The sequence below is a fragment of the Kwoniella mangroviensis genome (genome assembly GCF_000507465.2).
Source record: "Kwoniella mangroviensis CBS 8507 chromosome 1 map unlocalized Ctg01, whole genome shotgun sequence".
Lineage (NCBI taxonomy): Eukaryota > Fungi > Basidiomycota > Tremellomycetes > Tremellales > Cryptococcaceae > Kwoniella > Kwoniella mangrovensis.
This window is the reverse complement of record NW_027062533.1, coordinates 6,628,181-6,652,738: the sequence shown is the minus strand read 5'-3', so window position 1 is coordinate 6,652,738 and position 24,558 is coordinate 6,628,181. Positions and strand designations below refer to the sequence as shown.

Below are 24,558 nucleotides of genomic sequence, written 5' to 3'. Positions count from 1 at the left end.
GGTTTATCATTTGCAGTATCAGGACCAGTAAAATTGGCTTAACCGCACTTTTGTGTTTCACAGGTGACTGATTCTAATTATACAATGCATTCTATCTATCATCCTTTTATATCTGTCACATCAGTCTACGCCTGTTCAGAATACACCTTGATCGTCTTATCTGCACCACCCGTGATCAACCTCGTACCAGTCTTATCGAAAGTAGAACAGAATACACCCTATAATATCCCAGAAAGAATATCAGCTGAGCCCTTTGGTTGAGTCAACAAGAAGTCAAGCAAACTCACAGCTTCGGCATCCAATGAACCAGGTTGAGGAATATCCTTGAGATGCTGGAACGGTAAACCAGTCTTGTAATCCCATAGAGTCAATGAACCGTTATCCGCTAAATACACCATATTATCTTATTAGTATTTCCATTTTCTTCTGTGCTAGATAAGAGGAACGTGTACTGACCACCAGAGAACATGACACCTTCAGTGTTCAGACTCAATGTATTGATGATAGCTTCATGACCGACGAAATTATGCACGAAAGTACCTTCGGGACACTTCCATTTCTTGATATTATTTCCACCCGAACTCGCTGATGCGAATGAGTATTCGGTCGGATGGATAGCTAATGCTCTGACGGATTTCTTGTGGTGCGTTAAAGTCGTCATACATTTACCGGCTGCCAGGTCCCATAATCTGGATCAGACGCATGGATTAATCAGCGTTATTTCTTTGGGTTAAGTATTGAGTATGCTGGCAAAAGGTGGTGGGTGATTGATAACGATAACTTACCGAACAGTCGAATCCATACTTCCCGAGATGATCTGAGGATCAGAATCTTGCGTCTTCACATCTGCTACGGTACTGGTATGTCCAGTGAGGGTGAAAATATTTGCTCGACTTCGCATATCCCATACCTGAAAAGAAGTCTATCAACAACAGCTCAGACCAAAAAAGTAAACTTCGCTCACTCGAACACTTGCATCTCGACCGGCGGTCACGAGGACGTCGAGGGTAGGGTGAACGCTGGTACGAATGTCAGTTGATTTGTACAATGACAATGATGAGACTTGTTCATCTTAACTCACGATAAGGAGTAGACACCAGAGAAATGACCGTGGTAATGCCTGATGACTTTGTTCGTTTCCAAATCCCAACACTTCACCATCTACCAACGACGAACATCAGTAACAAGCTCTGATCGTGGTGGCCAAATGGAACATGGATCTAGCTTACCTTATCTTCAGCACACGAGAACAGATAAGGATGTCTATCTGATACAGCTAATCCTCTAATTGTCGAGATATGACCAGTCAAAGATAATTTCAACTCTCCACTCGCCAAGTCCCAAATCTGTGCAACGACCATCCATCGTCAGCTCCATATACAATGCCCGTGACCATGGATGGATGGATATCGAGCTCACCTTCACTACTCGATCGCCTGCACCAGTAGCGAACCATTGATTTCCTGGATCGACAGCTACCGCTCTGACCCAACCCATATGACCCGAAATGACTCTTGTAAGTTTCCCTATGGGTTATATCATTTCAGCTTCGATACAAGGAGAGTATCATATCTGACTGCACAAGAAGACACAAGAAGTATGATGGGTTGAAGGATTAGAAAATGAAAACTCACATTGTGGGTGATATTCAGGTTTGACTTCCCTAGCTTCCTTCTTTCTCATCAAAGCCTGCGATAACCGAGATGACGCCTGGCCACCTTCCGCCGCGAATCCTTGTTGATGTCTGAATTTCACTAGCGATCTAGGTTCAGCAGCGGGAGCAGATGTATTTGATGTTCTACAAAACCAGGTCAATCAAATAACGGATATTATCTTACAGCCAGACACTTACAATGTAGCAGCTTCAGGTCCACCTATCAGCTTCTGACCAGCTTGAGGTCCAGGAGCCGATGGACCGTTACCGTTGGCAGCTGCAGGTCGTTTGGGTCCTGCCGGTCCTTGTTGACTTGCTAATATAGGTGGAAGTGTTTGGACATCTTTATACTCTGCTGCCAATTTTGAGGCGAGCTTGATCTTATTTCTGAACAAGACCTCTCATGATTAGCACGAAGACTGATATGGTCTCAATTGCCCCGACTCAATGAGCAGAGGGGATTGTATATTAGACTGAGACTCACGCTCTAGCCAATCCATCATCGATGGAACTTCCCTCTACACCATATACAACCCTCGTTCTCTTCGTACTCCTCCTTACCAAATCAGCTAAAGGCGGCAAACCATTTGAGGCAGTGGACGGTCCCGCATTACCGTCTGTCGATGGGAGGATGGAGGTCGACATGATGTTGATGCGATGAATGGATGATTTATCAGTAGGCTAACGATAGTATTGACTTTTCGATGTTAGTAGACAGAAAGAGTCATCTGTTGCATCAAGGACGACATGACGACGGAATCAAAATCCACATGAACGAAAGTGGCGGAAATCATCACAGCTAAATCCGCTCCCATTTGCCCCCACTTTACTTTCGATCCTCCTGTACATCATCATCATGGCTTGATCTGTGTATCCTGCTTTCAGAGCTTCAAGATACAATGCCGAGCCTACCCCGACATCGGAAGACTCCCGGCAGCATATCAAAGCTGATCCATCACCGTCAAGGAGAACAAGGACGGCGATCACAGGATCACAGGAGCCACCAACCCTCAGGGCAATCTGCTAATCTAGTTCCGAGCGAAGGCATGACTTTGGGCTTGTGCTAACTACAGCTCGACGACGACCATCCCTCCTTTGCGTCACACGCGCTAACTGATAACACTCAAAACAGTTGACTTCGCGCTTGACGATCTGAGCGTTCTACACCCACACTAGCTGAACTATCTTATCGAAATCTTCGCTGACTAAACGGATTTGACGGTTGTCAGATCAAGCTGCGTTAAGCTTAGACGAGCCATCGCGACGCCCCCATCAACTATCCCAGAGATGCTAGTTACGCCCCTGATGGTGACGGTGGCCGCCTTGACTACGCAGATCTCACCTTGATCTAATCAAGGGAAATCTAAGTTTAGATCGAGGTCTTTGTTCAGCTTTGATCGCGAGATCATATGGAGATCCGACCTGGGAGCTTGAATGCCGGGCTGTAAATACAGTATAAGAACACCAAGTAACATGGCTACATCATCCTTGAATCCACCCACATCAAACACTCCTCTTCCCATCTCCTATTTGGGTGCAGCACAAACGTATACCTCAGAACATTTTCGGGGATGTCTCTTCAATCTTTCAGTATCAATAGCCTCTTCGAAGTCAAGGGCAAGGTGAGTCTCTCCATATCATGTGCAGGTAGATTATGCTTACATGAGACGCTTCGTAGGTCGTCATTGTCACCGGTGGTGGTACTGGCAAGACTTTTCAGCCCCATCTGATGTTCTTGAGATTCATCGAACTGTAAACAGGTATCGGCCGAGCCATCGCTACTGCACTTACAATCAATGGAGCCAAAGTAAATCTCTCGTATGGTATACTGCATAGATAGTAGATTTCTGACTGAATTGTCTAATTGGTAGGTCTTTATTATCGGAAGACGATTCAACGTAGTCGAAGAGACGGCCAAAGAGCTCAATGCAGCTGCTCAAGAAGCTCAATCAGGTGGTGAATGCATCCCGATCGAAGGGGATGTAGGAACCAAAGCGGGAGTGGTGGAAGTGTATGAGAAAGTATCCAAGCTTACTGATAAGGTGAGTTCCCTCGCCACCCTCACTCATTGATAAGCAAATGATCTGATTCATCTGTGCTTGATCATAGCTCGATTGTCTTGTTAACAACGCTGGGTTCTCAGCCAATTGGAGAGTCTATTCAGATGATCTTGTACGTATCCTCGTCATCCTCCGTGGCGCTTTTGCACAGCTGATCGAGGGATGGCAATTTGAACAGGACGACCCAACCAAATTGGAAAAGATGCTTTGGTCAATCGAAGAGTGAGTTATACTGCCCTGCTACATTTTTGTAGACAATATATAATTCAGCTTGATTGGCTGATGAAACATGTCAAACACTGCAGTGTCGATTTCGCCAATATGACTGCCATCCATGTCTCCGGACCATACCTCCTTGCGGTGAAATTTATTCCCCTTTTCCAAAAGTCCGACGATGCATGCGTTACCAATATTACTTCCCTTGCTTCCCATTTCTTGAACAGGTGAACAAATTTTTCGCCTAGTGTGATGAGCTTCACTGATACTGGGTGATGTAGGGCTTGTTGTGAATTTGCTTATGCTCAATCGAAAGCTGCAGGTATGCTCTACTTTCATTCCTTTGTCCATGAGTGATATTCATTTAGTCATATTGCGGTAGAAACTCACCTCACTAAGCTTATGGCTGCTGGTCTTACACCTTTCAACATCCGAGTCAACTCTATTGCACCTGGTAAGTATCATACTGCCGTCAGTGATCGATCAGCCTTGCTTTTCTAGGGCTGAAGTATCGCCAATCTTCTTAGGTATATTCAAGTCCCAACTCACTACGGGTACGACCGATCGAGATGCCCCGCTTTGGTCCATCCAGCAAAACCAGCTCAAGAATATTCCTAAGGGGTAAGTGCATGCCCGACTTGCACTGCACAAATCTCCTTCCCCGTCAGAATAGAGGATATAAGTTCACGTCAAGCGGGAAAATTTGATTTATTGATTTATGTAATTGGCCGCAGTCGAGAAGGCCATTGGGAAGAAATCGCAGGTGCTGCCTTGATGTTACTCTCCCCTGCTGGTGCTTATACCAACGCAGCCAATATCATTATTGATGGTGGCTGGAGACTTGTGAGTATAACTCAATCTGTCGCAACTCTGCAGGAATCAAGACGCTCAAACGATTGGTTGTTGTTGTGAATAGTTCACCTCGGCTAACGATGTTCAATAAGGGGAAGCAATGGCCGGCTGGAAGTTTGATGTTTCCAAGATGTAACATGCACAGTGTCCTGACCGAAGACATGAAACCGATTATTCATCTTTTTGTTGTCGACCCCTCCCCGATCTTGAAAAAGACGCTGATTGGCTTATTCCGAGTAACATTGGTAATCCAGTTGAGATTGACGTTCCTATAGGTATCACCGGCGTGGTCTTGGATCGATCTTCGATGGCGCCATTTGCCTTGTCCCTCACAACTATCTGATCTAGCTTCATTGTTGGTGTCAGGGTTTGGGAAAAGTTGAGAAAGCTGAATAATCCACCCATCAGAATGCCCTTCGGTCATGACCAAAAACCCTTCCCCCAATGGCTGACCGAGCCCATGAGGCAAGCTAGTCATCAACAAGCATTGCTTCTCGATCCATTGCATACATCAACAAGGACATGCAAATATATATATATAAATCAAGAGAATACCGTTCCGGTATGTCAGAAAAGACATGGGTACTCAGTTCTATTGACCATATACACATACGCACTGACCATGTCACTCTCATCATTCGAAATTGGTAATCTCTTCTCAGTTAAGGGGAAGGTCAGTCAGTCTCGGTCAAGCTTCTGTTTTTAAGCCCTTTAAGCTTAAAGTGATGACGCGCTTCTTTACTGAAAAATGTATTTGTTCGTCAGGTGGCGGTAGTTACAGGCGGCGGGACAGGCGAGGCTTTTTGCCCTCAATTTCCAGACGTTGGAATGAACGCTGATATCTTTTGAAAATATAGGTATCGGAAGAGCTATCACCACTGCATTAGCAGTCAATGGTGCCAAGGTGACTAACAATTTCATTCGTGTATTCAGCTTTCTACGGTATCTCTGATAGAAATCCTCTAGGTCCTCATCATAGGTAGACGACTTGCGACTTTGGAAACCACCTCCAAGGAGATCAGTGAACAAGCTTCCAAAAATGAAGGTCAAGTCATAGCTATCGAGGGTGATATATCTTCGAAAAAGGGGATCGAAGAGGTATACGAGAAAATCAAATCGTTGACTGATAAGGTGAGTAGTCACCCGCTAGCTGAAGCGTCTGCACGTACTGAAAGAACTGATCATCATGTATTGTATGGTATAAATCGCAGGTCGATTATTTAGTCAACAATGCTGGGTTTGCCGCTGTATACAAAGTACGAGCGAACATTGTAAGTCACAGTCATGCTGATCTGGTCTTTATCGCAATAGAGTAGAGTACAGTGTCTTCCAAGCTAATGCGGCATTGGGGCTTCGTGTGTTAGGACGATCCCGTCGAATTGGTAAAGAAATTATGGTCTATTGAGGAGTACGTCTACTATGCCATGTCAAACGATGCATTCATGTGTGAAGCTGACAGGCTAACTGTACAACAGGTCCGACTTCAACGACATGACAAAATACTTCATGACAGCACCATGGCTTCTCTCAGTCAAATTGATCCCCTTATTCAAGAAATCGAGTGACCCTGCGATATCCAATATCACTTCGATTGGGGGACAAACCATCGATAGGTGAGCTGATATAAAACCAATCGAATACTGTATTGTACTGCAACGACGACGAACAATGCGCTGACGAGAGACCTATCAATGAGATTCTCCACATAGATCATTCACCCATCCGGCTTACGCCGGTGCCAAAGCAGCTGGTATGTCCAAGTGCACACCCTCAATCGAAAACGAATCGTAGTGTGTTTGCACTGATCAAAAACTAATGCTCTTGGTAACTACCGTAGAATTCATCTCACTCAACGACTGGCTGCCAATTTCATCCCATTAAAAATTAGAGTTAATTCCATAACCCCAGGTCAGTCTTGACTCTTTTGTGAACAGAATGCAGAATCAGTCGATTTGAAGGTTACTGATGTGGCGTGGTACTTTGGATAGGTCTGTTCAAATCGCAATTGACCACCGGATCAAGTGAGGTCAACGCACCTCTCGCCCCTGTCATCCAACAACTGATCAAAGCCGTACCATCTGGGTTCGTACGCCTCTATCTTTGTTAATTCCCAGTTTTAGTAGCTGACCGCATCCTTCACTACCGCATTCTTCGCTTAACCAATATAGACGAGAGGGTAGATGGGAAGAGATTGGCGGTGTAGCTCTCTTGCTCGCGACCCCTGCTGGAGCATATCTCAACGGGACGGACATCGTGATTGATGGAGGAGCTAAGCTAGTGAGTAAACGTCACGTAATGGGTCAACGAATGCCGTATAGCTTCTGAGCTTTGATTCATGTAGATCGCGTCCGCCTAGATTGGCCGTATCTAAAGTCTGAAACCACATACATAAATAGATTTGACAGTTGATGCATGATATACGATACTTGATATTCGTGATTTGACGCTACAACATTGGTATAAATGACATGTTACTGATATTTCGAGAGATCTATGCTACATTCTTGCTTATGCTACAGGCTGCCATCGAGTATCTCTTCTCGTATGAAGATAAACTTCTGCCCTGTCTGTTCTCGTCCTACGGGAAGTCCATTCGCCGCCTTTACCAGGGACGATGTTGGATATCTAACCGAGAAAAGTCAGCTCAGTGCAATAGGAACCTCAAATAGCAGGTTTGCATCTCACCAAATACCTCTTGCCCTCTTGAAGTGCTCTGTCTCCCAAGGCTTTGACATCCCACACGTTCAACATTCCCACTCTGATCGGATCTCGGTTCCCTAATTGGGCGTCGACTACGCGGATCATCCTAAAATCGCGAACATCTCGTTTAGGGCATAAATTCTAGACAATACATGATGAGCTTCTACATGTACACCAACACAACCGAACAGCTCACCGCCAGCTCCGCTTCCATCTCTATTTGCTTATCCTGCATCTCTTGCATGCTACGCACATTGGCATAACTGGCCAAATGAACGATCTGGTATGTCGACATGGTCCTGAGGCAGCTCAACGCGTCTTTGGCTTCGAGCAGCCGTTCATAATCGTACTCTAGTGAATCAGGTGGCTCCCCTACCGCGTATATATCAGCAGCTGTGCAAACAGTAGCAATCGGTGAAATCGGTACTCACGATTAACTGGATCGCTCTCCTCAGCCGATTGGGCGAGCAACGATGCCAGATCTTGCATCTTCTCCATCTCTTTGCGCATCTTATCTGCGAGTCGTGTCTTTTCACCTTCATATCGTTCCTGAGGGGGCATCAGCGATGAACAACGATTTTAGAAGAGATCACATGAAGTAAAGATAGTCCAAGAGAGTATAGGAGGGAAGGGCAATCGGGTCGTACGATCGATGATTGCATACACAAGCATATCAGAAAGTTTGTGACACTCACCATCCACTGGTCCTGTCTGATCCGTTCCTCCTCTTCACCCCATGGTGGTCCACTTCCATCTGTGAATGCAATGGGAAATATCTTCTCCAGCACCACGTCCATGAGAGTGATCACACCACCGTCTGCTGAAAGACTCGATAATGACGCGATGAACGGTTGAGGTTGTTTTCCTAATTTCGCATGCCATCTGGCTAAAGATGAAGAGTTACCTGTTATGATCAAATGCGAGCTGTTGAACGCTTCTAGGACATCTTGACCATCGTTTCCCGATTCGAGCTATAGTGTCACAATCAGTCTACCGGCCATAGGGTCATGTGTAAATTGCGTACCTTGGCTCCTGAAATAGCGATCTTTCGTCCGACAGCGAGTCTACCTTTTGTTACAGCTCTTTGAAGACACGCATCAATCTGAGCTTTGATGCGATACCACCCATCGGTCAAGTCCAAGGAGTATTTTGTCTTGCCTTCTACCTGAGTCCGATGGATACCAGAGATGACAAGGATCATAGGAAGACTAGGGGATGAATCATGTTCTTGTATTCGTTTGATGATCGATCGTTCGGCGGACCCAAATTCTCTCTCATATCTACCAACAATTCAATTTAGCTTCAAAGAGAGGTTGAAATCATAGACAGCCCACTCACCTATACTTGAGCTGATTGATCACCTCAATCCAACACCATTTCTCCTGGAATATCTCTGGTCTAGCCTGAATTTGTCCAGCTAACTTCCATAGGATCTGTGCCCAATGATTCTCCACCCATTTCGCTTTGGCGAATTTACATCCATCCGCTTGCAATATACTCAAAGCGTCTGCATGCCCGAGTAAAGAATCATCTTCAGCTAAGAAGCGGTAACGAGGAGCGGTGTCAAGGTCGATGGCACAAAGATCATCGGGACTGTGGGGACATCAGCTGTGTGCACCTCAGTTACGGTTCCAATACGACTCACATGTTCATCTCCCTCAATTCGTCAATACCATAATACTGGGGATGAAAAAATGCAGCTTTGTAATCTTGACGATGCGAGGGTGCTGATTCAAAGGTCAGTCAATGTGTATATCAAGCTAGAAAATGTACTCACGTTGCAGATCAAAGACAGAACGGTAATGGGTGACTTGTCGCGGAGTCGAAGGTCCGGGATCCTGAATTGAAGCAGGTAATATTGGTGTCGAAGCAGAGCCTGTCTTGAAAGGAGTCGAAAAGCCTCTCTTGAACTGCCGCTGAGAGGGTGTTGAGCCAAGTCCAACTCTTCTAATGGGCCCGGAAGGTGTTTTGATCTGTATAGGTCTTTTGCTCGAAGCCAAAGAAGCAGATGAGTGGCCGACGGGAGTGCGGAGAGGGGTCGAGGGCTGAGCGAAGGAAGATCTCTGACGTATGAAGGGTGTCGTTGTTGGCGAATTGGCTCTAGCACGTTGTTGGGTGGGGGCTTGGGCTTGAGGCCGAGGTCGGATAGGAGTTGCCATGTTGGTGTCGAGATCGTCGAACAGATGAGCTACAGTAGCTCTACTGGCATTACTTAAGGGAGCAGCCTCCTTCCCAGAGGCTGACTTGAACGAGGATGAAGGGTTTGGTCGTGGCTGATTTTCTGTCTCAGAGATGTATGCTTCTGATGTCATAGGCTCTGAGTTAGTGTTTGAAGCTGATGGTCTATTTGAAGCTGAATGGAAGTTGGAAGAGAATTGGGGCGTACGTTTTGAAGGTGTACTATCGCCATCGAGGATACTCATAGCTTTGGCCATAGCGGACTCGCTGATCCTGGGCGCTGCTCCGCCGGATGCAAGCGAGAATCCTGACTTTTGTGGTGGGACGAGACATATAGCAGGAGCTTGGAATCCTTCGTCGCGGTCGACTTCTTCAAAGAGCTTAGCTGCAAATTGCATCGATTTGAGCGATGGTGGTGCGAGAGGTTTGATAGAAGTAGCGCGAGAAGATGATCCATCTAGCTTGGGCATAGAAGTAGAATGCTGAAATGATGATGAGGGTAAAGATGAGGAAGGTTCTTCATCCATCGCTGTCGCTTGATCAATCTCGTTGAACATCTTTGAAGCTCGCTGTAATGACTCCGCACGAGGAGGTGCCATATCCTTTCCTTTACCAGTTTTGAATCCTACGTGATCAATTGGAAAGTCTATGGTTGGTTCGTCGAATGGAGGGAAGTAATCTTCTTCTTCTTCTGGATCACTGAGACGAGGTTTCTTAGCTGGTTTATTCTGTTCGAACCCATCATCCATATCTTCTCCAGCCCAGATCTTGTTGGCTTTGGCTATAGCTTCTTTTGAAGGTGATTTCAACTTTTTACCTCCAGCTGTAGCGAACCCTACCATCTTTGGTATTTCCACATTCGAAATTTCACCAAAACCATCATTGAATTCTGGTTTATTGGGATGAGCTTCCTCGAAGGATCTATCATTACCTATATCTTCATCATCGATATCTCCGAAATCATCCAAGTCATCTGCACCTAGTCCACTGAGCAGGTCACCGACATCTGTAGGGAGGAACGAGTCGGGTATACCGTCGTTGCCTTGATTGGGAGATTGAGGGCGTGAAGGGGGTTGGGAGGGCGGTTGGAGGTGTTGTTGAGATGAGGAAGAAGGTAGAGGAGTGAAGTGGAATTCCTCTGTGACGAGGGGCATTGTGGGAGCTGGCTATATCTACTTGTTGAGCATATGGTATAATTGATGTGTGAGAGAGGGAGGAAGATGAGAAGGATGAGAGAGATGAAATGGATGATGATGACGGTGTTTTTTTGAGTAAATAATGTTGTTGACAGTCGCGTCGGATCGAGTGTGCTTTGGGTTACGTAACTTGCAAGTCGGGTAGATCGCCGTGAAATAATTTCCAAAGTGATCCGAATTTCCAGCATTCAGCAGTGTGTCTCTTGGTGAAATGTCGAATATGATAACCCCAACTCGGCATGGTAAACATTAAAAAGACTGAGATGAACGAAGACAATATGACTGGTAAGTCTTCCGGGGTATTGCGACGAGAAGATGTCCCGGAACTGATCATGTGCTGTAGCTACAGATCCAAAATTACAAAAAGCCTTGAAGGAATGTCAAAAGACCGTCCTTACCTCTCTCAAAGCCCTTACCACCTCCTCTAGTTTCTCTTCCACTTCGTCCTCCGACATCCCACCAGCATTGGGAGACGTAGTCGGTCAACTTTTAGCTCAATTGAGACAATCCATTACTGCTTTAGGTCTATCGTTCAATCCTCCTATCACTGTCGACGCTGCAATCCAACAGCTAGGAAAGATATCTGAATATATCGGTAAACTCATTTCATGCGTCTTACTGGCTTGCACACCCTCAACGGAACTTCTAGCTGAAGAGTGGAAAGGAGGATTGATAAGTGTGGTGGAAGAAACAAATAAACATATTCAAGTGTTAGATGGTAATGGGGATTATCTAAGTTCGACAGGTATAGTTTGGGAATCCATTGATAATCTGTTGAACGATTTATCGAAAGATGAATCGTCAGCTTTGAAGAGGAGATGGAAGGCTCATCAGAGTACGGTGAAAGATGCTTGGCAGGAATTTAAAGAATTGCTAGAGAGTACTTCCGATGTTGATGGAAGACACGATGAAGATGAGGATGGTGAGGATGGATGGGATGAATTGGACTTGGGTGGTGAAGCTTTATCCGAAGAAGAGAAAAAGAGAGCAGAAGGTGTGAGTATCGCTACGTTGTACTACATCAGCTGCTCGAGAGACCGTCAGCTTACTGTTGATCTGTGTTCGATTGTTGAATAGGCAAAACCTTTACTGGCATTACATCAGATTCTTCATTCCACCATCCTCAAATTCCTCGATCAACTAAATCAAAATGATTATCGTCGGATATTACAGATATCAACGAATTTTGTGAATGCGTATGATAACGCAGTTTCGTCAATGCATCCAGAGCAAGATGAATCAGAGATAGAAGAGGCTTTGTTAGAAGTCGAGGAAGTATCGAGGACAATGGCAGGTATGATCGATGACAAGAGTATAGACAAATGGACAGAAAGGTTAGATTCCGAAAAGAAGAAATGGGAAGAGAGACGTTTAGATCTGAGTAGTCTGAAAGATGCAATTTGAGTAGGGTGTGTATATGCATAATATATATATATATATATTTCAGATCAAACAAATGCTAAAAAATGATAATTCCACTCAAAAACCATCAAAATCATACTGATCCGTTTTAGAAAAGAAGGGTGCAGTGTATAGTTAAATATGTTTACTCGTAAATTTCGTTGACGATACCAGTACCGATTGTCTTTCCACCTTCTCTCAATGTGAATCTTGATCCTGGTTCAAGAGCGATATCATGTACCAAATCACCGATCATCTCCACGTTATCTCCTGGCATGACTAATTTCTCATGAGCACCTTCGGTACCGTCTGGGAAGGTAAGGGAAACAGTGACATCGGTAGTTCGGATGAAGAGTTGGGGTCGGTAGTTGGCCATGAATGGGGTGTATCGACCACCCTCTTCCTTGGTGAGGATCTGTATGACGATGCAAAGTCAGCATGTCTATTTCGTCACTCATGGATGGCGATCAACTTACATAGAGTTGAGCCTTGAATTTCTTGACTGATTTGATGGAACCAGGTTGTACCAAGACCTGACCTCTTCTAACTTGCTCTCTCTTGATACCTCGCAAGAGAGCACCCATGTTATCACCAGCTTCACCTCGTTCAAGTTCCTTGTGGAACATTTCTAGACAGATTATCAGCTTGAATCTAAAAGGGGAATGACAGCTGACTCACCGATACCAGTAAGGGTAGTCTTGAGTGGAGCACCCATACCGACAATTTCAACTTCCGAACCCTTGGTGATGACACCTCGTTCTACCTTTCCAGTAACGACGGTACCTCGACCGGAAATCGAGAACACATCTTCGACGTACATCAAGAAGGGTTTGTCAAGATCACCTATGTAGCTCAAACGCGATCAGACAAGGTCTTTTACTCAGAACAGAGGTATGACAGGGTAACTTACGAGCGGGAAGTTCCAACCATTCATCCGCTTTCTCCATCAACTCCTTAATCTTGTTGGCACCCCTCTCTGGGTCTTTACCTTCCAAAGCAGCCAAAGCGGTACCCATGACGATGGGAGTTTCTTCACCTTCAAATCCGAATTCTGAAAGTAATTCCCTCATTTCCATCTCTACCAACTCCAACATTTCAGGATCATCAACTTGATCAACTTTGTTGATGAAGACCACCAATCGCTTGATACCGACCTGTCGAGCGAGCAACAAGTGTTCCCTGGTTTGAGGCATTTGCCCATCGGTGGCTGAAACGACGATGATGGCTCCGTCTAACTGAGCAGCACCGGTAATCATGTTCTTGATGTCTAAATGATACTTTATTAGCAAGTTTCCCATCCGGATAACGGAATAATCATGTGGGAAACTTACAATCGGCGTGACCTGGACAATCGATGTGAGCGTAATGTCGGTTGGGAGTTTCATATTCGACGTGCTGAACACAGACAAATCAGTCCATATGTCACAACCCATAAGTGGGATAGGCTTACAGCAGTGGAGATGGTGATACCTCGAGCCTTTTCCTCTGGAGCTTTATCGATCTGAGAATAGTCCATGAATCTACCACCACCTTGCTCGGCGAGGTATTTAGTGATAGCGGCCGTCAAAGTGGTTTTACCATGATCGACGTGCTACCCAAACTATCAGCTGAACTTCACGGAGTGTGTACTACAGCTAACATTCATTCACTCACTCCGATGGTACCGATGCTAATTCAAGATATTAGCGGCAAATCCAGCTAATATAGAAGGATTAAATACTCACTTGAAATGGGGCTTCTTTCGACTGAATTTACCACTAGCCTCAGCAGCGTAACCTCTGGTAGGTAACCTCCTAGGACATAAGGCTACAGCTCTGAATCGGGGGGTAGAGAGAGGTTTGGTAGCGAGATTCCGGGCGATGGGTACCGATGGTCCAGCCAAAGGTCGAACGGCAGCTGTACCACGAAGAACAGATCGGTTAATTGGTCAGTCGATTTGAGAAAGAGAGGGACATGGCTCACCTCGAGCTTCGGTAGTTCTGAGTGCGGAGGAGAGTCGACTTTGAACGGCGTTTCGCATCATCTTGGAAGGAAGTGATGGGGGTCAATCGAGTTGATTGTTTTGATGAGATGGGGAGCGAAGATAGGTAGGTTGATCACTGAAATCTCAACGTAAAAAGTCCAAAAGCCAAAAGCGAAGGAAGGAAGGGAGGAATGGAAAAAAGATGCCACAGAACCAGATCAACCGGATATTTCCGAGTCCAAACACATGGTTGACACGCGATCAACTGCCCTTGGCATGAAGGTGTGTGGAGGGTGTCCATCCATCCCTTTACTTGTCTCCTACCTGGAGTAGAGTAGTAAGTAGCCTTTATACTTCCTCATCTCTCTGCTTCATCCTTCTATCGTGTTTCCCGCCCATAGAGCTGCATCAGATACATCAAGATGGATCAAGAATACAAAGAGATTCTGGAATTCGCCTATGAGCTGGCTGAAAAGGTGAGTGACTATATCCTTGACATTTGAGCAGTACTCGGCTGATCACCTATCATTCTAGGCAACCGATATGATCCTCAAAGGGTCAGCGGCAAGGTGGACAAGTAAGAATGACGCAGCAGCCAAGATGAACTCTGTTGACGTGAGTGATAAAACCAACCACCCGGTTTCATATCACGCTGATGCTAGTCGGCTCAGCTGGTAACTGAGACCGACCAAGCTGTAGAAGACATGATCAAAGCTGCCATAGCTGAAAGATATCCCTCACACAAGTTGTAAGTGAATCAAGACGGCGACTTAGCTGATGAAGGAAGTATTGGAGAAGAATCTCATGCTGCTGGTGATCGGCCCCCGCTCACTGACGAATATACCTGGATTGTCGACCCTATTGATGTGAGTACTATCAAAGCCGTACTAAGCTGACAATCAGGGTACCATGAAGTAAGTCAAGAGCCTTGGACGTAGCTGAATGGAAGTTTCGTACACTCCAAGTAAGTATGGAGAGTATCCGAATGTTGTGCTGAGCTGTTAGTCCCTTTGTAGCTTGTTCGATAGGTGTAACGCACCATTCTGAACCGGTAGTAGGAGTAATGGCTTTACCATTCTTCAACCAAATTGTGAGTGCTAATGCTACTGGGAAGTGCTGATTGAGACTAGTTCTCTGCTCGACTTGGCGGAGGTGCCTTTCTGAACCGCACTACTCCTCTTCCTTTGACCGGTGGAATCCCTCAACCTTTGACCGAGTTGTCGAAATGCATGATCGGGACTGAATGTAAGTCAAGTTCTATGTAGGCAGATCGTATCATCTAGCTGATATCTCTCGCTTAGGGGGAGGTGACCGATCCCAACAATGTATGGCGAAGAAGACCGAATCCTTATTCAGGCTAGCTGGGGACCCTACCAAAGGTGTGGAAGGCGGGAGGATGGTCCATGCTCTTCGAAGTGAGTCCTGGTCCTATCTATGATTCAACGAAGGCTGATTCATTTTGGACAGCCCTCGGAAGTAGCGTCTGTACCATCGCTGCTTTGGTCTCAGGTCAGTTGGACATGTATTGGTATGCCGGATGTCAGCCATGGGACGTTTGTGTGAGTCTAGCCTTTGGAAACCTCTTTATGAACGGAAAGTGGTGCTGATCAGATCATCCAACCACGTAGGCCGGCGCTATCATCGTTTCTGAAGCTGGAGGCTTTTTCTCGGGAGGCAAAGATGCATTCCACAACGATGCTCCGATGGGAGAGATCCTGATGAGCAGGAGATACGTATTTGTCAGACCTCTTCCGGATTCAGAAGTCAGTGTCTGTTCGGTACAAGCAAGACCTCACTTCACGACCTAGATGCTGACGTGAATCCTGTTCATAGACCGAGACGAGAGAGCAAATCCAACGACGTTTGGTAAAAGAGCTTTACGAGACTGTCATCGAATGGACCAACGAGGGTATGACCACTTGAAAGAGTGTCCTTCTTGCTCTGATACGTTGACTGTATCTTCAATTTGCCTCTGCTTGATGCTTTCCTGTGGATATACCATGATGTAAATAGATACCTTGCATGCATGCATCAAGCATGAAAACAACACGGAGCTGTTGTTCGGTGATCCGAGAATTTAGTAATCGTGCTCGCCTGTGTGTTGTGGGGTCTCCACATCATTTGCGATGGCGTGATCACCATAATTTGGGAAGAGTGAGCGAGAAATGACGCTGTATATCATAATTCACCAACTATTCGGAAATCATCTGTCCAGAGCTGGATTCGCAAGCAGATGAGATAGAAAGGATTTATAAAATAATGAGATGTATACTCATGAGCTGAGAATCTATATAACTCCTCGGTGCATTTGACGGAAACCACCCACCGACTTGAATATTCATCTTGAAAACATTGACTCCTACCATGCCACCCAGAGCGAGCTTACCTCGTTCAATCCAACTCCCTTCCAACAAACCAACATGGAAACCTCCCAAACCACATTTAGCATCCTATCATCCACCTTCTCCCTCCTCCTCTTCTACCAGTAGTACGAACCATTTCATACCACCTGTTTCACCCCAATTACCAGCCAGGAGGAAACCAGCTTTCAACCCCGGTGGGTTCGGATTACAATCCTCGCCTAAGCCTGCTCCTGCTCCGGGCTCATGGAAGGGTAAAGAGAAAGCCAGAGAGGCACAGTTGGAAGAGATTAGGAAGAGGGATGAGGAGATTAGGAGAGACGAGGAGAGGCTGGAAGGCAGGGAGAGTAAGAAAGATGGTAAAGAGGAAGCGGAAGCTTGTTATGTCGTGAGTTGATATTTCTTAATGTGACGTAGAATAAGATAATTCAAGTACATTACATCGGCGTCTGTCTTGTCGTTTCCATTCGTTATGATGATGATTGTACTAATGAAGTATCATAATCATACAGCCACCACCCGCTACACTCCATTTTCACTCTACCAAAAACCTTCCACTCCTCTACTCTCCCCACCCCTTACCACCCTTTCAAATCGCCTACGAAACGTGGGGTACTCTCAACGCAGCAAGGGACAATGCGATCCTCCTCCACACGGGTCTATCAGCCTCCTCCCACGTAGCATCGAGAGGGAACGACGTATCTTCCTCGACCTCTTCAAAACCAGGTTGGTGGGAAGATTTCGTCGGTCCTGGAAAATCAATCGATACAGATAAATTCTTTGTCATCTGTACAAACGTCCTGGGAGGATGTTTCGGTTCGACAGGTCCGTCGAGTCCTTATCCCCCAGGAGATGGTGAGACAAGATGGGCAACGAGGTTCCCAATGTTATCTATCCACGATATGACTCGTGCCCAATTTGACCTGTTAGATCATTTGGGTATAGATAAATTGTATGCTAGTATTGGATCCAGTATGGGTGGGATGCAGAGCATCTCCATGGCTTACATCGCCCCTGAGAGGGTAGGTAGGGTGGCTAGTATCTCTGCTAGTGGGAGATCGGGACTGAATGGAGTAGGAATGAGATATGCTCAAAGAAGTGGTATGTGTATTTCATTTCCGTGAATTGTATTGTGAGCGCTGACTGGTTGAGATATAGTACTTATGGCAGATCCAAATTGGAATAGAGGGTTTTACTATGATGGTGTTCCTCCTCACAATGGGATGAAACTGGCAAGACGTGAGTAATTTCTCTTCAATCACTGGATATGATAGAGTGGACAGCCAATCGTGTGTTCAATAACTCATAGAAATCGCTACGATCACTTATCGATCTGGACCAGAGTGGGAACAACGATTCGGACGTCAGATGCTCTCCGAGCAAGAAGCAGCGTTGGACTCGGAAGGTAATCCAGATGTACCTAGACTCAGTCCCGATTTCTTGATTGAGACGTACCTCGACCATCAGGTGGGTCTGATTTTCTGTTCTCAGCCATCATGCAATATGAAGCAGCTGATAAATCGAGTGTATTCTAACAGGGCGAGAGATTCTGTCTCACATACGACGCCAACTCTATGATCTACCTATCCAAAGCGATGGATCTATTCGACATGTCTTCAGCAGCATTAACATCCCTAGCAAAGAAGTTCAATTCTGCTTATCCCGATTCAAACCCTTTCCCTTACCCTTCCGATCCAGTCGGCATCTCAATTTCGTCCTCGAAAAACACCGCTCAACCTTCATCAGAGCAAGATAGAGAAGCGTCTGAGAAAGAAACCAAGAAGAAATTGAAAAAGTTCATACCTACCTCGAAATCACCTCATTTATCTGAACTTTCACAAGGTCTCAAACGATTAAAGGATATACCAGCTTTGGTATTGGGTGTCCAAAGTGATGTCCTGTTCCCCGTCGAACAGCAAAGGGAACTTGCGGATGCGCTGAAGTTGACAGGAAATGAGAATGTGACGTACTACGAATTAGGTGGGGTATGGGGTCATGATACTTTCTTGTTGGATGTTCAGAATGTCGGTGGAGCTATTAGAGGATTCTTACATTGATCAAACGAAAGATAAATTTCGGATTGATACCTCGCAACAGTATGGGACTAGTGTGCTGTAAGTGGAAGGACAAATCATCACATGGACAGGTTGTATGTACTGGAAAAATGAAATGCTAGATTCGAGAAAGACATTAAAAGGTATATGCATACTTGTACAAACAAATTACCAGATTATCCCTCAAAACCAATATCAATACTAAAACAGCTCATCACATACCCAGTGAAGCGTTACCCACTGAATCTTCGGAGCCTAGCAATCTATTCGATATGTCAGTCAGCTCGTGAACTCGTGGACTCGTGTATCGAAATGATTCAGAATAATGTACTCACGCAAACTCCTTCATCAACGTGCATTCTCCTCCATTTTCCAAATCAATATTGTAGGCTTGGAACAGCCCATCGGCAGATATCACCATCACTTGGGGTACGGTCCTGCCAAACATCTCCCATCAGCTTTTGCATCTTCAAGTCATGAGAGTAGTGTACGTACCCGCTCATGGCTACAACTGTTCTCGCACCATTCCCTCTCAATTTAATAAAAGCGAAATCTCTTTGAGGTTCCCATATCTCCGATACACTTCTAGGTAAATATCCACCTACACCCCCTACGAAAGATTTACCAATATGGTAGGATCTCCTTCGCAGGGAGGATGTCGCACTGTGATTATCACTTAATTTGGCCGATGAGAGGGGAGGTGAATTCGACGGCGCATCGGAAGGTGTAGGTGATCTAGCTCCATCAACATGTTCAGGTATATCCGGGTTCTGATTGCTCGAGTTTGTTATTCCTGATGATCCTTTCGAGTTATTGGCCAATTTGTATATATGTATAGTCGAGGAATCGGATGATACGGCTAACAAGGAACTTGCCAGGTTGAAGTTCATACTATATATCTTCGCGCTCTGAGTACCTCTACGGAATTGCCATAGCTTCTTAACATCCGGTACAGAGAATACTCGCACGACTGTCCCTTTGTCTGAAGCTGTAGCTAACATCGTTCCGGTCGAGTTCAGTGCAAGAGCAGCAATAGGTGTTTTATGAGCTTGGATAACGTTGAGCGCCGAGAGGGTTATGGTGTCGAAGAGAAGGACATCCCCTGTGGTAGGTGCTGGAGGAGCTGCGGGAACTGCATTGGATGAGAGTGGAGCGGAGGATGCTGAAGGTGCTGGTGAGGGATAGGCTAGGTAAGAATGTTCGGATGAAGAGGAGAGCGCACAGACGGCTGATGATGGACGTGCGCAGTGATCAGCTTTGCGACTTTACAACCTGACGAGAAGGTCGAGGTCGAGGGAGTTCCGGCAGGAGGATGCGGATGAGTACACTCACCATTAGGGTTAGGACCAGTCTCTATGGTATGTAAGAGCTTCATCGTCGATATATCGTAAATGTAAATCTCATTCTCCAAGACCACTATCAATCTCTTCCTGTTCATCTTGACGGCCAAGACGGATGTCGGAAAGATAAGCTCGCAGATAGTCGATTGACGCTATGAGAGAGTCAGTGGAAATAAATGGCAGCGGCTATCACCTATCACACCGCACACAGCTTACCTTGGTATTGACGATTTGTAATTTCCTGGGACTATTCGAGGGTTGAGTGTCTGCTGCTCCGACCAAGGCGACTAACGATGTGCAGAACAGCATCTCCACGATGCCCGTAGCACCCTGGTCATCTATGAACGGGTCAAGCATTAGCTCTCATGCTGACAAGTGATCATGGAGGAAGTATGATCTCCTGCGATACTTACTTTTGGAATGCACCTTGCCAAATGGGTCACAGTTGAGTATAGTGTATCCCTTCTTATGTCCTACTGCTATACATGAGAAGTCCTGGTTGAAGTTGCAGCACTGAGCCAGTACAAGTGATGTCAGTCATCTGTGGATGAGAGGATGTCATGAAGAGGCTGTACGTCGCGGTTGGATGGTGTCTGACGAGGAGAAAGGGAAGAAGGGACTCACGAGCAAGTCCGGATGACGTTTACCTAGACGAGACATGATGAGAGATGTCAGAGGGGGGAGTTGATGAGCAGGAGTGTCGAGACAGTATTCAAGCTGCTCTGAATGATAATTATTAGATAATGAGGTCGACACGATCGATATTATATGTTGAGATGAATGTTAATTGTTAATTGTTGAATGTCGAATAACGATGAATGACTTGGCGTCATTGCTCTCAGTGTTATACAGTGCGTCACGGGGAGATCCGTGCGACAATCCGACTGGGTGGCGGACTGCTTACATGCCAACATGAGATATGACAGAAGACATGAGATGGATTTCATTACGAGAGACATAAGCATGCAACAGATCAATCAAAGCAAGGTATATTTAAAATGGTAGTATATGCATACAGACAAGCGACTCCCTTCCCTCATGCCCCCAACAATATCACCACCAACCCTTCTTCTTCTCTTCTCCGGTCCACCCTATCTGCCTCGTCGCGTCGTATGGCATCGAGTCTTGTGGGTGTTGAGGACCTAGCATATGATGTTGAGGATGAGGCATATGAGGTGGCAACTGAGGCATGAAGTGACTCTGGGGTGGCCAGAAGTTATTATTTGGTGGTGAAGGATCATGGTGAGAGGCTTTCGCTCGAAGGTTGAATAATGCAGAGTTGGTGAGTATAATAAGGAAAGATAACGTGACGAGAGTAAAGCTCTGTTGACAGATCGTCATCAGCGAACAGTATCGTGACGCACGAGTGTATAGACAGACTTACCATTGTTTTCCAGCTTATTGGATCGACAAAACTATTTATGACCCCCGCAAACGTCTCGGCGATGATGTTGATTCGTCCTACCATCGTAGGATCACGGTTCATACATGCGTCCCAAGCTTTACATGGTGCTTCCCTGTAGCATACAGTGCGATCAGCGTCGAATTGCTAGTCACGAAAAATCGATCACTCACATGGCAGGTACTCGTAGTGCTGGATCACATCGGTTGGTAAGGTATAAATTCGTACACTCTGCGATTTCTTGTAAAATCTCTATCATGAGGCAGCAAGTATTAGCTCTTAGCCGTACTCGTATTATTCAGCTGGCAACTCACCAACGGAATGTTCCTGCATCTTATCTTTGACATCACGTCTGACAGTCAAGACAAACTGAATGCCGAGATATAAGCAGAACAAGACAATCGAAGCGTTCACCGCGAATTGTAAATATCTATAAATCACATCGATATATTAGTAAGTGGGACATTATAAACTACCAGACAACTTACCCCAACAGCAAAGCAGGTATCTCAGAATGCCTCAGAGCGGGAGGTGTCATGTGCACATTGTAATGATGCTCAGATTTCGAGTAGCTGGGAGTGGACGAATCGCTATGTCTGACAGAGACCTAATATCGCATGGACATATACTTGAGCAAGATCTCACACCAATCCAGACATCTTATCGTACTTACCCCTTGTTCACTCCTCCCCTGCTCTTTCCTAGCCTTCTCCCTCTTCTTATTAGTCCTCGTCACAGCACCTTTAGCGTATTTCCGAGGTGGCTCATTCTGTTCGTCTCTATCTCTATCTTTTTCATCCCCATTCTCCTGATCGTGCTCCTTCTCATCCTCAACTCTCGCTTCCTTACCCTTCAGAGGCGTTTCAGCAGCTTTCGCAGGAGTCGACAACCCCCGAGCCGGACTATCCATATCGACATCTAGCTGAGTAGCCAGGCTGGTCGCAGCGGGTGTACGTGGAGCAGTATTGTACCATTGTGAAGGATCGTACGAAGGGGCTTTACGAGGTGTGTTGAGGGCTGCTAAGAGGAGGGGTGCAGAGTCTGAGGAAGGGTTCGTAAAATGGGCGAAACCTGATGCCGGGTGGGGATTGAACGGTATCGCTCGGTCTAGCTCGCTATGCAGGCCTGATGAGAGAGTATATCAGTCATAATTAGTATCTATGGTAGCAGACTCAACGGAGAGAACGGTCACTGACGCTTCCTCGCTGGTCCATCTTCACCTAAACCCATACCAACAAAGTTGAAAGCGTCTAATCGTGAGGTATCATAATTCTGATCGATATCCATCGGTCCTGATTTATCTCTCGGTTCGTAAGCGTAGCTATCTTCGTCCATCTCGGAAATTTTGGCGTAAGGGCATGTATACAACAGCAAGAATGTTGCGAGTAGTAGAGCATGAAAAAGTTGAAAGAAATGCAGATATCAACAAATGCAGGTGGGATTTACGATACCTACTGGTGAACGCGTTCCTGAAATCAGATTATACGACATGTTCAAACAAACTCATCCACCGACTTAACACATCTTGTCTGCTTCTATACTCTCTACTGACTTGCATGCCTATAAGCAAAAAGTGAGCCCAGCATGTCCACAGGTAAGTGCCTGCTCCGTCAATCTCAAGCTACAAGCTGATGTTTTGATTATAGGTGATCTGTCGCTCCAACCACCCGCCGATGGGATTTCTTCCCTCACTTTCTCTCCCGATTCGACCAGGTTATTGGTCTCAAGTTGGGATGGGGTACGTCAGCTATGCTAGCAATGTTGTGTTTGGTTCTCAGCTGAAAGTTTGTGATAGACAATACAATTACATCACCTCGTCGCTCCTCCTCAATCACCCGTCATGTGAGCTGAATGGATCTTGCTGTCTAAATGAAACTCAATCACTGAATTTTCAACGCTATTCTAGCTTCTCTCACCCAGCTGCTGTCCTGACAGCTACTTTCGGCTCATCGTCTACCATAGCTTTCTCAGGTGGCTTAGATAAGAGAGTCAGGCAGTGAGTGGTCATACCGTCCTGATCAACCGAGAAAAGGGACGGATTGCTGATGGAGGAGAATAGGTGGGATTTCGAGACTGGGCAATGTAGAGTATTGGGTAAACATGATGATACGATCTCAAGTATAGTTTGGTCTCCTGAGTATAGTATGTCACTTCAATTAACTCCAACTTCAGTCGTAACAAGCGTCCAGGCTGATTAGCAAATTGCTACAGATGTCTTGATCACCACTTCATGGGATTCGACATTGAAAGTCTGGGACCCGTAAGTATCTCTGTAACCTCAATCAGACTGAACGACCTTAACTCGTCCCTGTGAAATTTATGTACAGATCCGCCGAAATACCATTACGTTCCACCCAGACTCTCCCCGCTAGAGCATATAGCCTATCCTACGCACCGAAATCATCTCGACTCTTAGTGTCCATGGCTCACCGACATGTCTTCGTTTACGACGCGGCCAAGCTAGCTGCCGCAGACGGGGAGATCTCACCTTCTCAAGAGAGGGAGAGTGCTCTGAAGTTCCTGACTAGGAGTATAGCCACTATGGAGGATGGTAAAGGTATGTTCTACTCAGACGACCAATGGTATGGTTGTAGACTAATTTTGGGGGGTTGAGGGTAGGTTGGGCAAGTGGTTCGATCGAAGGTAGAATAGCAGTGGAATACTTTGATCCTGCAGATCAAGGTTCGAAATACGCTTTCAGAGCTCATCGACAGAATGTAGATGGGGTAGATTGCGTTTACCCAATCAACGCTTTGGCCTATCATCCTATGTAAGTCATCTTTATTGACGAGTAAGGATTTCTGCTAAAGTCTTGGTTGGATAAGACACAACACTTTCGCATCGGGTGGATCGGATGGATGTATCTCAATATGGGATCACAACGCCAAGAAGAGAATGAAGCTGTATTCCAAATACCCAACTTCCATCTCTGCATTGGCTTTCTCACCTGATGGAAGTAAGTTGGCTATCGGTGCAAGTTACGAACATGATAATGCGATAAGTAAACCTGAGGATCAAGGTAGAGTGATGGTTCTGATCAAAGACACCGTCATGGAGGATTGTAAAGTAAGTCAAACCATACATAAACACCTAAAACCTCTGGGGCTGACTTTGCATAATTGTTGATAGCCAAAAGCAAAAGCGTAGAGAGGTTATATGGATCTATGCATATCATAAATTGT

The 24,558-nt window shown here is 45.7% G+C and overlaps 11 protein-coding genes across 11 annotated transcripts; 6 read left to right on the top strand and 5 right to left on the bottom strand.

Moving 5' to 3' along the window:
- Positions 1 to 125: 125 nt before the first annotated feature.
- On the bottom strand, positions 126 to 2,299 carry I203_102477 (pre-mRNA-splicing factor PRP46; the record flags this gene model as incomplete). The annotated part of the gene is made up of 11 exons (XM_065517113.1): positions 126 to 218; positions 288 to 385; positions 457 to 689; positions 786 to 910; positions 965 to 1,019; positions 1,082 to 1,161; positions 1,230 to 1,346; positions 1,420 to 1,526; positions 1,635 to 1,798; positions 1,853 to 2,041; positions 2,139 to 2,299. 11 exons carry the CDS (start codon positions 2,297 to 2,299, stop codon positions 126 to 128), a joined length of 1,422 nt encoding a protein of 473 aa, XP_065373931.1.
- A 926-nt stretch (positions 2,300 to 3,225) lies between these two features.
- I203_102476 (uncharacterized protein) lies at positions 3,226 to 4,873 on the top strand (the record flags this gene model as incomplete). The annotated part of the gene is made up of 12 exons (XM_065517112.1): positions 3,226 to 3,276; positions 3,333 to 3,360; positions 3,415 to 3,461; positions 3,526 to 3,696; positions 3,764 to 3,826; positions 3,893 to 3,936; positions 4,020 to 4,157; positions 4,212 to 4,252; positions 4,313 to 4,384; positions 4,458 to 4,551; positions 4,665 to 4,773; positions 4,847 to 4,873. 12 exons carry the CDS (start codon positions 3,226 to 3,228, stop codon positions 4,871 to 4,873), a joined length of 885 nt encoding a protein of 294 aa, XP_065373930.1.
- A 531-nt stretch (positions 4,874 to 5,404) lies between these two features.
- I203_102475 (uncharacterized protein) lies at positions 5,405 to 7,107 on the top strand (the record flags this gene model as incomplete). Its single annotated transcript, XM_065517111.1, has 10 exons — positions 5,405 to 5,459; positions 5,640 to 5,686; positions 5,749 to 5,913; positions 5,994 to 6,053; positions 6,147 to 6,190; positions 6,258 to 6,395; positions 6,492 to 6,542; positions 6,620 to 6,690; positions 6,771 to 6,864; positions 6,951 to 7,107. 10 exons carry the CDS (start codon positions 5,405 to 5,407, stop codon positions 7,105 to 7,107), a joined length of 882 nt encoding a protein of 293 aa, XP_065373929.1.
- Positions 7,108 to 7,290: 183 nt separating this feature from the next.
- I203_102474 (uncharacterized protein) lies at positions 7,291 to 10,814 on the bottom strand (the record flags this gene model as incomplete). The annotated part of the gene is made up of 9 exons (XM_019149850.1): positions 7,291 to 7,407; positions 7,468 to 7,623; positions 7,679 to 7,854; positions 7,914 to 8,031; positions 8,178 to 8,453; positions 8,507 to 8,762; positions 8,821 to 9,075; positions 9,128 to 9,209; positions 9,260 to 10,814. The coding sequence occupies 9 exons, from the start codon at positions 10,812 to 10,814 to the stop codon at positions 7,291 to 7,293; spliced, it is 2,991 nt and encodes a 996-aa protein (XP_019000948.1).
- A 281-nt stretch (positions 10,815 to 11,095) lies between these two features.
- I203_102473 (uncharacterized protein) lies at positions 11,096 to 12,260 on the top strand (the record flags this gene model as incomplete). The annotated part of the gene is made up of 3 exons (XM_019149849.2): positions 11,096 to 11,141; positions 11,206 to 11,852; positions 11,934 to 12,260. 3 exons carry the CDS (start codon positions 11,096 to 11,098, stop codon positions 12,258 to 12,260), a joined length of 1,020 nt encoding a protein of 339 aa, XP_019000947.2.
- A 142-nt stretch (positions 12,261 to 12,402) lies between these two features.
- Positions 12,403 to 14,280, bottom strand: I203_102472 (translation elongation factor Tu; the record flags this gene model as incomplete). Its single annotated transcript, XM_019149848.1, has 9 exons — positions 12,403 to 12,672; positions 12,734 to 12,885; positions 12,936 to 13,100; positions 13,168 to 13,524; positions 13,589 to 13,652; positions 13,708 to 13,848; positions 13,911 to 13,926; positions 13,982 to 14,153; positions 14,220 to 14,280. The coding sequence occupies 9 exons, from the start codon at positions 14,278 to 14,280 to the stop codon at positions 12,403 to 12,405; spliced, it is 1,398 nt and encodes a 465-aa protein (XP_019000946.1).
- Positions 14,281 to 14,642: 362 nt separating this feature from the next.
- On the top strand, positions 14,643 to 16,143 carry I203_102471 (uncharacterized protein; the record flags this gene model as incomplete). Its single annotated transcript, XM_065517110.1, has 9 exons — positions 14,643 to 14,696; positions 14,755 to 14,835; positions 14,892 to 14,968; positions 15,136 to 15,184; positions 15,351 to 15,465; positions 15,522 to 15,635; positions 15,688 to 15,779; positions 15,849 to 15,983; positions 16,054 to 16,143. The coding sequence occupies 9 exons, from the start codon at positions 14,643 to 14,645 to the stop codon at positions 16,141 to 16,143; spliced, it is 807 nt and encodes a 268-aa protein (XP_065373928.1).
- A 441-nt stretch (positions 16,144 to 16,584) lies between these two features.
- On the top strand, positions 16,585 to 18,637 carry I203_102470 (homoserine O-acetyltransferase; the record flags this gene model as incomplete). The annotated part of the gene is made up of 5 exons (XM_019149846.1): positions 16,585 to 16,968; positions 17,093 to 17,681; positions 17,739 to 17,819; positions 17,890 to 18,047; positions 18,119 to 18,637. The coding sequence occupies 5 exons, from the start codon at positions 16,585 to 16,587 to the stop codon at positions 18,635 to 18,637; spliced, it is 1,731 nt and encodes a 576-aa protein (XP_019000944.1).
- Positions 18,638 to 18,848: 211 nt separating this feature from the next.
- On the bottom strand, positions 18,849 to 20,634 carry I203_102469 (uncharacterized protein; the record flags this gene model as incomplete). The annotated part of the gene is made up of 7 exons (XM_019149845.1): positions 18,849 to 18,897; positions 18,970 to 19,071; positions 19,130 to 19,862; positions 19,967 to 20,126; positions 20,191 to 20,312; positions 20,388 to 20,487; positions 20,599 to 20,634. 7 exons carry the CDS (start codon positions 20,632 to 20,634, stop codon positions 18,849 to 18,851), a joined length of 1,302 nt encoding a protein of 433 aa, XP_019000943.1.
- Positions 20,635 to 21,027: 393 nt separating this feature from the next.
- On the bottom strand, positions 21,028 to 22,711 carry I203_102468 (uncharacterized protein; the record flags this gene model as incomplete). Its single annotated transcript, XM_019149844.1, has 7 exons — positions 21,028 to 21,297; positions 21,359 to 21,491; positions 21,550 to 21,628; positions 21,691 to 21,806; positions 21,865 to 21,983; positions 22,050 to 22,501; positions 22,573 to 22,711. 7 exons carry the CDS (start codon positions 22,709 to 22,711, stop codon positions 21,028 to 21,030), a joined length of 1,308 nt encoding a protein of 435 aa, XP_019000942.1.
- Positions 22,712 to 22,960: 249 nt separating this feature from the next.
- I203_102467 (uncharacterized protein) lies at positions 22,961 to 24,523 on the top strand (the record flags this gene model as incomplete). The annotated part of the gene is made up of 10 exons (XM_019149843.1): positions 22,961 to 22,970; positions 23,023 to 23,114; positions 23,172 to 23,218; positions 23,283 to 23,372; positions 23,436 to 23,518; positions 23,588 to 23,636; positions 23,704 to 23,933; positions 23,996 to 24,146; positions 24,202 to 24,442; positions 24,506 to 24,523. 10 exons carry the CDS (start codon positions 22,961 to 22,963, stop codon positions 24,521 to 24,523), a joined length of 1,011 nt encoding a protein of 336 aa, XP_019000941.1.
- Between the last annotated feature and the right edge of the window lie 35 nt (positions 24,524 to 24,558).